The 12767-nt window shown below is 40.7% G+C and overlaps 1 protein-coding gene across 1 annotated transcript in view; it reads right to left on the bottom strand.

Annotated features, from left to right (window-relative positions):
• Positions 1–7209, bottom strand: part of lars2 (leucyl-tRNA synthetase 2, mitochondrial) — a 34873-nt gene extending 27664 nt beyond the window's left edge. The window contains exons 1-3 of the mRNA XM_013913675.1: positions 7051–7209; positions 2981–3213; positions 367–498 (exon numbers count right to left, since the gene is read on the bottom strand). Coding sequence (XP_013769129.1) covers positions 367–498; positions 2981–3205 — 357 coding nt within the window. The 5' untranslated portion in view covers positions 3206–3213; positions 7051–7209. The remainder of the gene's footprint in view (positions 1–366; positions 499–2980; positions 3214–7050) is intronic.
• Positions 7210–12767: the final 5558 nt, after the last annotated feature.

Consider the following 12767-nt stretch of genomic DNA (forward strand, 5'->3'; position numbering starts at 1 on the left):
ATGAGTGCACACAAATGCATGAATTAGAAATAAACAGCCTTTAGATTTATTGCAAAGAGGCATTGAAACAACAAAGAAATAATAGTTTTGTAAGAAAGCAGTTTGAGAGTTTAAACTGAGCAGAAAAGCACTTTATAAGTACCAATCCATTTACATCAAACAGCAGTGTGTCCTGTAATATCAGGCATAAAACCCTGTAATTTACTTACAGAGTCAGCAAACTTAAAGCTAAACAGCTCTCGGGACTCTGAAATATGGCACCGCTAAACAACTGCTGCTGTGAGAGCAGAGCATATTCGGCTTCAATAGGGATGGTACAAGGCAGAAACAAAACAAAATAAAAGAATAAAATAAAAGCTGACATACCTGATGCCCTCTCATTTTTTGGAAATGACCAATGGTGTCACTGATGGTATACACTCGCACATGGCCCATATGCAGTCGCCCTGATGGGTAAGGAAACATAGAGAGGACATAAAACTTCTTCTTGTGGGGACTCTGGAGGAAAAAAAAGAAGAAGAAGAGGCCGTTATAGAATCATGAGACATGAGACAAATGACCATAAAACTGACTTTTAATCCTGAAAGCACACAGCAGAGGAGCCTCTTCATTATCAGTCTGGCCTCTGAATGAATCCCATACAACAGAGACTCCATTAAACTGATGAGAACAGGAATAGCTGCTCATCACATAGCGATCGTGAGCGCCGACTGACTCGGGGTATATTACTGTATAAGGCTCTAACAGAGGCTGATTATAGTGTCCGAATTTAAATGGTGTCAGTGCAGACCGCTGGTGATTTACAGTCTCAATGCTGTTGCCACAGCAACGCAGTAAGTACCAGTTACACCCAGAAAGACGTGATTACAGGAAACGTGAGTCATGAATTTTTCAGTAAATTAATTAGGTCCAGAGTTCTGTGGTAAATGCACTTAATCACTGTGAGCCAGTCCCAGACTGCCACACTGTCAGGCCATTAGGATATATAATCATCCAGAGCTCCGAGTCTGAGATGAGCTGCGAGGGTCAGTGGCAATAATAGATGAGGGCATAATTTAGAAGCATGCACCTATTCATCTAACTGTGCCTCAAATGTATACATGTGGATCTGTTTCAATACAGGATCAGAGGACAGAATTATTAGCTCAGGTGCTAATAAGTATTTCCCAATTGCTGTTAAACAAAACAAGGAATTTTTAACAGAGCTTTTCCAAACGTCAGAGTTTTACTTTGGATGCGTATTTTACTTTGCACACAGAAAAAAAAATTATTATGTCACAAAAGCTAATACTACCGGGGTCAAAATTATTAGCCCCACTGATGCTAATAATCAGACACTGGAGTCAGTTTTAGCTGGATAACAGCCTGCAGTTGTTCGTTTCTCACACTCGTTTTCCAATCACAGCCCATTTTTCTCCAGATCTAACGGTCTTCTGGCAGGGACCCTGGGCTTCAGTTCACCCCACGGAGTTTCAGTTTTTCAGGATGTGTCCATGCTAGTCAGTAATGCTCACTTTGGCATTCTGAAGGCTGTTCTTCCAGGAGCTATGAATGTTTGGGTTGCTGTCATACTGGAACACAGCAATGACGCAGACCCAGTTTTGCGCCGACTGCTTGAGGTTTTATTTTAAATTCTTCATGATTCTTTCACCTTGGTGAGATTCAAACTCCCAGACATACTGGAGCTTTCCCACAAAACAATACTCCCACCACCACTTTTCACTGGGGAGTTCTTTAGTTGTTTACCTCCCTCTTCTTTCTCCAAACATGAGCGGTATCTCTGATACAGAGCTCTAGTTTTGTCTCATATGGCCAAAGGACGCACTTGCAATATTTATAATCTTTCCTCAGGTTTTCTTTAGCATACTTTAGGCTGGACTGAAGGTGTCTCTTCTGCAGAAGTGGAGTTTTTCATGGTCTGCAACCTCACAATCCATTCTTGTGCAGGTTTTTGATGATTTTCTTCTTTGAGAATATCATTCCTGCCTTGGTTAAGTCATCCACTTGTGTCTCTGCAGTCGTTCTGGGGTCTTCAGACACATCTCTCACTGGTTTTCTTTCCAGAGTCTTTGAAATCTTTCAGCTCCTACCTCTACCAGGCTTGTTCTGTATTGTGTGGATCCATTTGAATTTCTTGAACTCACTCGTGGGTTAAAAATGTTTTGCTCGGTTAAAGAGGGGAGCTAATTACCACTGTCCTCATTTATAGTACGCACTTGGCCCAAGGTAGACACAGCAGAGGTTTTGTGAAACTCAACTAAAATCAGCAGTTTTTTAAACACACACATCTGTGTTTTTCTTGCAAGGACAAACAAAACACTTGTTTGTGCTTATGATGTTTAGATTCTACAAAAGACGTCTACTGGTTGGTGCAACCTTGATTTGTGGAGCACAATTATGATTTCCAACTCATTCAACAGTAATGACCTCTATTTAGGCCATAGAACATCTGAAAGAAGTATTTTTGTTATGTCAAGTATTTACTGAGGATGACTCATGTTTCTCACTCGACATATCAGACATTCATTTCTACTAGCAGTTTACCTCAACACATTTTTTACAGCAGCAGCATGTGGGGCAAATGAAATGCCAACCATCTGCTTGTTCTAGCTTCTTATCTAAATAAGGATTTATTGGATTATTATATTAGGATTATATAATAATTAGGATTATTATAGGATTTAGTGCATTTCCATCCATGCATGTTCCAGACTGCCTAACCAGGATTGTGGTGGGACAGGAGCCTATCCCAGTTGACACTGAGCAAGAGACAGACTGCCAGTCTATCTCAGGGCCAATTTACAAATCACCAATTAGATCAACATGCATACCTCTGAGCTGTGAGAGGAAGCTGGAGCACTTGCTGTGTCATATATAAACTGAGTTTTGGGGTTTTTTTGTAACTGCTGGTTACCAAAAGCAAAACAATCATTCATTTAATCTTGAGCTTATTATTTGATACTTTGAAAGACCCTCTTACCTCCTCCACTGCATCCTTCCGCCACTGCGCCATAATTCGCGGGTGCCACCATCCTTCCACTTTGCGTCTGGTCTCTGTTCGATAGTCCTTCTCCCACACGCCCGTCTCACTGAACAGGGTGCGACTCCTGGGTGAAATTTGGTGCAGAAATGGACTCTGGAGGGCTCCGCTCCTTTGGGCTGCAAACATGGGATACAGCGCCAGCCTTCTCACGGACACCCGCATGATTGCGTCTGATAAAACAGGAAAACAGCCAGTGGTGGAAATGTTGACATGCTAGTGAAATACTAAAGTTTCTATTTTTCAGTAGAGGTCAGCTTTAACCGAGCTTTCCCCTAACCTTTGGTAAATATATTAAATAGCTTATAAAACACACAACGTGAATGCACACACATTAAAATATCTAACTGACAGAAAATGGAAACAGCAGTTTCCATCTTTACATAGAAATGACAATAAAAGGCTCGTGACTCCGCCCACATGAATCAAATACTTTATCTGATATAGATTTTGCTGCTCTCCCTTTCAAAGCTGCCTCTTCGTGCCCCTTCGGCCCTTTCCTACGCTTGGATCGCTTCCTGGAAGTTTCACTCTGACCAGCCAAACTTGTGCAACTGCAGTGTGTGCTGGATCTCCATCGATGTGACCAAATGGTGAGATGAAAGAAAATAGTCAGGTTTTTGTGGAGTGGAATAAGCGAAACTTATTTTTCAAACCCACTAGAGTCTGACATTATTATTCTAAAAGGCTACAGGGCAGATATGCCCTCCATGGTGTAATATTCAATAAGTAACTAAGTATATTTTATTTTATTTTATAGCACATTTAAACCCAAAGTGTTTTACAGGTTCCTTAAACACTGACATTACACGCAGTCACAATGTTTACGTGAAATAACCAAATCTTCCGGTCACAGTTCCAAATTCTTGACAGAGAAGGTGCGTCTTCAACTCAGATTTAAACATTTGAATTTGGGTCATTTGGGAGGTCACTGCAGAGTTTTGGTGCAGCAGCAGCAAAGACACGAGGTTCTTTTGAAATAAGCTTTGATGATCAGGCGTTACTAAGGAGCCCAAATTTGCAAGAACCTTTTCTTCACCTTATCACTGTGGGGTATTGTTTGAGGTAAAAAATGAATTTACGACTGTAAAATGACTGAAAAAATATGAAGCAAGTGAAGCGCTGTGAATATTTCCCAGAGGGACTGTAAGTGCATTAGAATAGCCCAGTTTAGATGTAACAAATGCATGCGTAACCCTTCCAGATTAGAAGGATTTAAAAATACTGACGGCAGCCGGTGGTACCCTCAGCCTTTTAGTAGACACATCTACGGTATGAATATCAAAATCCCACTTTGCCTTGTTCTCCTGTTATCACATTCGTAGTATTTTTTTTTTTAAACTTAAATTTGACCTTAAGGTCAAGGTCACTGAGATTCAAACTTGTCCGAAATTTTTAGCATTTAGATACAACTATGTTACTAATATGAAGTGCCTGTATTGCTTCGTTCTCGAGTTATCTTATTCACAAACGTGGGTGTCCATGTTGCCCGCAGGATGACAACAATACCCCATCAGCCTTTTAGGGCTGAGGGGTTTAAAAAAAAGGTTTTCAGTCTGGAGATTGTTCTGATAGTTCTGCAGTAGGTATGAAAAGGGTTTCCCACATCAGTGCATATGACTTCAGATGACTTGAATCTACAGGAATGAGCAACATTACATTAAAGTCCACTTGTTGTGAACAGACTGAGTGACAGTTTCATCCACTGCGATTAATTTATGGCAGCTCTGATTTTTTTTTTTTTTTCTTTTTACCACTGCTGCTTCACAGCCTGTGTCCATCGCATCAACGTCACTCACACAACAGCAGCACGACTGGTTTATTCAGCGCGATGTGATTGCAGCTCTGCCTCTCTCTGAATCTAAGGTATCAAACCACCTGCCTGCTCGGATGAAAGAATGTCATTTGCAGTCAGATGACATGAAATAACACACCGATTTCTCGGCTTTAAATCGGCCCTGTACTTTTAGATTATTCCCACTTCATTATAGGAGGTTAAGTGCACCCAGCTGCCTCTGGACATCACCTGCATGGAAGTGGCAGCTTCACTCAGTTTGTGTAATTACTGGTAGGTCAAAAGGACAAAATACTACATTAAAGAAAATGTCCAGAACAGGATTACTCTATAAAATAAATTTTAAAAAGTTTACCACTCCCACTGCTAACAACTTGAAAGAAGAAAAACAGATTGATTGTAGGCTGTTTCAGAAAGGTTTCCCTTCCTCCTTAATGATCAGAGAGCAGTTAGGCTAAACTTTCTGCTGGCTTAATGTCGGTCAGACAGTCAGCAGTATGTACGAAAACCCATTTAACCTTGATTTGATTTCACCTAGACACAGACGTGTATATACAGACAGTTTCCAAGGTAACCTGAGAGGCTCGTACAGTCAGCACAGTCTTGGCTGCGGAGGACTACTGCTGCTAACCTGACCTGTAAGGAGAATATTTTCACAGCAGTGACGCATCTGGATCTCAGAAGGAGAGACCTTTAAAGCATCAAAGCGGAGGCTGAGATGATCAGCACGCCCCGACATCAGACTGACATCAAGTCAGTCGGGAAAATATAAATTATGACTAAAGCTGAGGAGGGCTCAGAGGAAAAGGTTACTCTGTATTGTAGGATTGCTGATGTTATGAAAACTTCGCAGTTAAACAAATCAGCATGAGAGAGAAAGTTTCAGATGACCTGATTTTAGCAATAAAAACCACTGCTTTTTAAAAAAAAATTACATCCTAGATTATAACGAGACAACTGACCAGGATGGACAAATCACTTTGAGAAAGCTGAGCTTTGTCAGCTGTCACTGGTTCTCCTCCACCCACCTGTTTGTGGGACTTTTTTGTCTTCAATATATTCTCTCGAGTATAAGCTAGCATCACAGCAGCCAACACTCCTCCCCTCAGGCTGAAGCTGGGAGAGACGAGCACTCAACGCCATGCGCGTCTCTGACGGTGCGAGTGAGTGGGCTGAGGCGAAAGACTGAGATAATGTTTCTATGGTGACTGGCCTCATCCATTCGGGTGTCTCCTACAAAGAGTAAAACATTGCTTCATCTCAAGCTGATGTCCAAGTCTGTGTGCTGGACTCCAGTACTCAGCAAGGGGTGGGGTGGGGGTGGCTGATTAATTCTTCAAATGAACAGTAACTGTGACAATTTAAAAATATATTTTTAAAGCAGAAAACTAGGATCTGGGGGAGAGCTGTGCAGTCAGTCATTATGAGAATCTTTTATAAATGCTCAGATAGGACAGGTGTTTCAATATGTCAGAAGTCAAATGCATCTGTTTCTGGTGCCAGAGCTCACATATATTAAGACAATGAGTAAAGGTGCACTTACTTACATTTGCTCAAGAAACGATAATGTTGCCAGTAATCAAATGTATTGGATACATTTATAAGAATATTCTCAAAACACCATCAAAACTGTGTTACCACAGCTTGTCTTTCTGACCACATGCTCCCAAATTTACAACTCCTAACAACTTTTGGCCTCATTGGATAAAATGATCATATAAATGCAGGCGTTAAATTCAGTTCAGCTTGTCTTACACTGTTAACAATGAGGTGTAATAAGCTATATGGCCTCTGACATGAGAGTTATACACGATTTTCCTGCATATTTGTAAGAAGCACCAAGCAAGCAAATCAAGTAAGAGCAAAAACATTTTGGATTTTAAAACCACAAATAGTCCACATCCTGTTACATTGATACAGCATGCGTCACGCCAATTATCGCGTGACTTTGTTACATGCACGTTATAGGGGTTTTGACATGGTTTCTTTTCCGTCTTTATGCTACAGCGATATTGCGTGTTGTTATTTCTCGTGATAAACCTGACCTGCTGCTTTATCCGCATAGATAAGCGAATACTCCTCTCTTTAATGCGAATTAAACACAATGGAAACACCTTTTTACACCTGCTGTGTGCATGTTCGTGGAGTCTGTCAGCTGCACACACGCTGAAGGATGAAGGAAAGGAGGGAAAATGTCTTCTGTGAAGCTACTCACCGTTTTATTTCCTACTCCTTTATTTCCGCGCTGTGCTCGCAATAACAGAATACGCCAGTCCGTGTTAAAGAAAACATCCCAACCAGCCTTAAAAACCGTTGTAAACGACCTGTTTTCCTGGCTCACGATTGCACTGTAGGCGCCGCCATATTGGATTTAAATAACCTTTATTAACACAGTGCACAACGACAAAGACAGCCTTTAGCTACATTCCTGACGGATATTGCGATTAACGCCCTGTAATAACTATTTCTAGTACTGCTAGTAATAGTACTAGTACTAACAGTCGCTATTTTCCAGAGGATAAAATGAAAATTGAGTAAACAAAGGTTGACAATTCCTGTTTTGTGACACATTTTTAAAAATTTTCTTTCTAGACAGGGGATTTTTGAAAATCTCACTTTAACACTAGAACATACTGTCAATGGATGTTTAAAAAAAGTTTTACTATGTTTATAGGAACAAAATATGTAATAAATAAATAAAAGGATGTAGTTGTCATTATCCAATCAGTTTTTGTATTGCACTGTAGCCTCTAGACAGATAAGCATGTATTCAGCAACTGGCATGAATGAATCTAACAGCAAAACCTTGGATTTAATGGTAAATACAGTAGATTGCTTACTAATGAAGCAGACTACAGATTATACATATATTTGTCCACCCTAGGTATCCTGATTTTTATTGAGCATTTGTTTGTACCTACATCACTGAACATAATTCAAGGGAGTACTAAATCTTCACACAAAGTCATTCAAAACTTCATTGATATCAGGGTGTCTGTTTAGGAAGAATAAACCATTGTGATTCCAATTTATCTGCTGCGGTCCAAATTAACATGACAACAGCCGCATTGGAGAGGCCACAACAAGGCATGTGAACCTCCATATAAACGTTTGCTGTGTCTCCCAGCACAATCTCAAGAGTTCAGAGATGATACCAGGAGATAGGTCTTTACACGGCAAAAGATGGATTGATGCCTCTCTACAGCAGGTCCAGGTGTCTTCTGGTATCTCAGCTATATACTCTTGAGACCACATTACGAGGCACAGCAAACCTTCTTGCAGTGTCACATATGGATGCGCCATCCTGGAGGTGCTGGAATACCTGTGCAGCCTGAATGAGATGCAGGTATCATCTCAGGCTAAAACAAAATAAGAGAAAAGTCATTCAGAGATGGTCTGTGAACAGCCATTGCCTTCTTGTTGCCTTTCTAGCGCACCTGTTGCCACTTTTGCACCAAACCAGGTGAAATGGATCCACAAAGGTTTATTCTTCCCAACTTAACATACCGACACTGAACTGACATGAGTGTTCTCTTTATGCTTGTTATTCTCTGATATTTCCAATGTTTTCATAAGTATTTTAATAACTGATCTTCAGTGATAAGAGTTTGCATAAAAGCTGACTGAAATTATTCCACAATTCGCCGTGATCAGCTTTACAACTACAGTGTGCTCCGGAGGGACCATCATTATATGCGGCTTCTGAGGGAAGTACACTTTCTTTGATGCCAATTTTCATCTTGAAGTGATTGCTGACTGAGAGTGCACCTCTACTCACTCTCATCTTCATCATGGAGCAAGGCAGGCAAAGTGGAGAAGGCTGAGAAAGGGTCTTATCAGTCTTTTTTTCCCCTATGAGCCCTCCCTGTGGCTCTCACCTTTGATCTGACGTGCAGACAGAAGCAGTGCAGGGGGGAACAAGTCAGAGCCATTGGGGGAAGAAAGAAAGAAGGAGGGAGGACATCATTAGTAAGAGCTAAAGAAAGGTACTTTATCTGACGTCAGCGAGCTAAACCTGGGGCTTTGCTCTGGCTTGCCATCATATATCAAAGTTAAATGGGTGCCTCCGCCCAGGATGTGGCTGCAGTGGATGAATGAGAGGGAAATGGGTTTCTGACAGAGTAAAGATGCTAACTCTCCACATACATTCAAAGATCAGTGTGCAGATACAGACAAAACGTCACTGATGAATGAATGAATCTCACTTCCTCTACTACAGTAGAAGACAGCAGGTGCTGGTGAATGACGCTTTGTGACCAGCTCAAAGTTTCTGGAGAGATCCTGGAATCAAATCCTTCAAATCCAAATGCTCCATTCTTAATAATATTCATCACTACACTGTCCTACATGGCAAAAATGATCAAAGTATTTATAGCATAACCACAAGATGATCACCCTTCAAGTAAGTGTCTCACTGTCTATAAAATCAGTCCAAATTTTTCACCTGCACCAGATCAAAGTGGGAAGTGAATATGAAGGTCAGATACCACAGATATAAAATGTATTATGTCAACATGTCCCATGAATTCTGAGTACAACATACATCATCAGTCAGAGGTCTCCCACACTTTGGTGTGTGTAATCTGACCAAAATTTGCCTCCCATTCAGTGTTGAGACGTTGACTTAGACACACACAAAGTTCAGTTTTGAACTTGTTTACTCAGATGCACGCAGATGCAAGCAGCAAAGATGGAGAGATGCCCATGACGCATGTAAAAGTGCAACTGTGGACCTCATCAAATATTCCATGACAAAAACAAAAATTACTCAATGGAGACACTACCTTGGCTTCCATAATAGTAACTCAGGTTTTTAGTATGTGACTACATTCCTCTTTCCATACAAACACATGGCAGACAAAGGAGTCATAACCAAAGGCAACTTTTTGGATTTACAATTTGCAGGCCGCCAATTACCCCAGAGGACTTAGATTGTCCCCGTTTTTCATGAACCCTATTTGTTATTAAAGATGCATTCATTACTGTCTGTGGTTGATTCCACTCTTTCTTATTTATTTGACTTAGGTTTGATAAATACAGTGAGCCTTGTGTTCAAAATAATCATGCTCTGTATAGTATTGTAGCGTGTGGTAACATCTTAGTGGACCTGAGGAATGCCCATAGGTTAACACTTTAATTTTAATGTTTGTTGTTGAGCTGTTAAAACATATTTCAGTACCATGTGTATTTTTGTGCGAGTGAAGTGTTATTATATATTTAACATGGCCGAACTCTAACCCGGTTACATGCTAGCAGTGATGTGCTCGATGTTACGAGGTCAACGTGGTCATCTCAGTGACACAGCTGTGACAACACCAACCCCACTCACTTCCTGTTCAAACTTTGCAGATGAGTGGTGACGATCCGAAGTTCAGCATCAGAAGTTCAGAAATGAACAGCCAAACAAACCTGATGTGTTCTGGAGAAAAAAGTCACTGAAGAATCATGTGATGTGAAAGTATTTTTCTCAAGGGTGAGAAAACTTGACGAGATGAAAAACATGAAAAGAAAACACCTCTCTAACTGTTTATCATGGGGATGGATCAATCATGTTTTGAAGGGAAAATATCCCATCATCAGATAAGAAGATGGCTCCTACAACAAACTACTGATCTAAACCGTGTGTTTTCAAAGGCTTGTTGATCATCTGGGCTTATTAAGTTTTGCTTTTCAGTAAAATCCACTTGCTTGTAGCTTCCCTCCATCATTTTATCAGACAATTAATCACAGTGCAACAAATGGTCTTGGTTCAGACCCAGCTCTCTCTTTTATGAAAGCCAAGTTTTCCTCATGACAGATGTTCGATTTGTATGTTTACCTTCCTAGAAAACGTCAGAAAACTCCTCCCTAAAATGACTGTGACTTTCCTGTTCCAGCTGAAGTCATAAGCCAAAAAGCTGTGGCTGTGCGGTCCAAATGTAGCTCAGTGCAGTCCAGATGTGCAGTTCTCTCTGACCACATTTGACTGACTGCATACACTCAGGGTGAATATGACTACCACAACTCAGTGACAGATCTACCAACCATGAGCCAGATGTCAGACATCAGCACCTGCCATTACCCATGTTACCACTGGGCATGACATTTAGGCCACAGCTGGTCCACACAACACAGTAACAAGACATGAGGCGCAACTATGTTGCTCTGACATCATTGTACAACCCCAACTCCAAAAAAGTTGGGACCCTGTGCAAATTGCAAACAAAAACAGATTGGAATATAAACCCCCATAAACCCATAGTCAACTCACAATAGAACATAGAAAACATATCAACTCGTGAAATGTAAAATTCTTAAGAATAAATGAGGTCATTTTGAGCTTGAGGGCAGCAAGATGACTCAAAAAAGTTGGTATAAGGCCATGTTCACCACTGTGTAGCATTCACTTTTCTTTTGACAACAGTCTGTAAACATCTGGAAACTGAGGAGAGCAGCTGCTGAACTTTTGGGAGAGGAATGTTGTCCCATTCTTGTCATCCCCGTGTCTTCTTGTCTGTGTCCTATTTTTCGTTCCATGATTATTGAAAGGTTTTCAGTGGGTGAAAGATCCCGACTGCAGGCAGGCCAGTTCAACACCTTGTCTACTATGAAGCCATGCTGTTGTAACAGGTGCAGTATGTACTTTATTGTTGTCTTTGCTGAAATATGTAAAGTCTTCCCTTGAAAAAGATGTCCATGTGTATGGGAGCATTAATGGTGCCTTTCCAGATGTGCAACCTTCATGGGCACTAATGCACCCCCATATCATCAGCGATGCAGGCTTTTGATCTGAGTGTCAATGACAAAGCTCGATGGTCCCTCTTCTCTTAAGTTTGGAGGAAGAGGTGTCCATGTTTTATAAAATTTAATTCAAATTTGGATCTGTCTGACATAGAACAGTGTTAGTTTTACTCTCAGTTCATTTTAAATAAGTTTTGGCTCAGAGAAGATATCTGTGTTTCTGGATTGTGTTCACAATGACTTATTTGCAATGGTAGAGCACACTGTGAGGACACACAATGAACTGTGTTCACAGACAGTGTTGCTGAGCCCATGCAGTGATTTCCATGGCAGAACCATCCCTGTTTTTAATGCAGTGCAGTCTGAGGACCCAAAAATCAATGATGGTTTTCAGCCTTGAACCACACACACAGAGATTTTGCCATATACTTGGAATCTTTTGAGGACATAATATACTGTAGCCAATGTGGTATTCAAATTTGCTGCAGAAACGTATTCTGTTCCATTAAGACTGGTGAATCTGCGCTCATTTTTAATTCTGAGAAATCTCCCCTTCTAAGATCCTCTTTTTATACCCAGTCATGTTACTGAAATGTTACTGTTGCCAGTTAACCTAGAAACCAGAAAATCCTGCTTGTGAAGCTTGGGGTACCTTTATGATCACAAAGCTCTTGACTGATTTTAACCCTGCTGATGAACTTCCCTTCTCCACTTACGTTTCCTTTCTCCTTGTGTCTCTATCAAATAAAAAGATAAAAAACAATCACGGAAATGGTTCTTACTTAAAGGTGACTTCATGTTCATGTTGCTGGTTGCTGTTCATGCAGGAGCTGACAAATAAAATGTGTTTACAGGGCATTTAATGAACTCATTAAATGCTGTGAAGACTTCAGCAGGTGAAAATTGTCTGCTCAAAGTCATTTTTAAAGAAATAATGGTCCTCTAACAACAGGATGTGTAAGCAGAAGTGTTAGGTATCATATAACAGGAGCAGATGGAGGCTCCGTGTCCTCAGGGAGAGTCTGACTAAACTAAGCCAGAGTTTTTTTTCTTTATTGTTTCTTTTTTTCTTAAATCTATAGAGAAACACACACACACACACACACACACACACACACACACACACACACACACACACACACACACACACACACAGAGACACTATGAGGTCTGCAAAAGTCTCGTCCTTTTTCCAGTGGCCAGCTTTGTCTC

This window comes from Pundamilia nyererei, unplaced genomic scaffold (assembly GCF_000239375.1).
Source record: "Pundamilia nyererei isolate P.nyererei 1_Seehausen unplaced genomic scaffold, PunNye1.0 scaffold00144, whole genome shotgun sequence".
NCBI lineage: Eukaryota > Metazoa > Chordata > Actinopteri > Cichliformes > Cichlidae > Pundamilia > Pundamilia nyererei.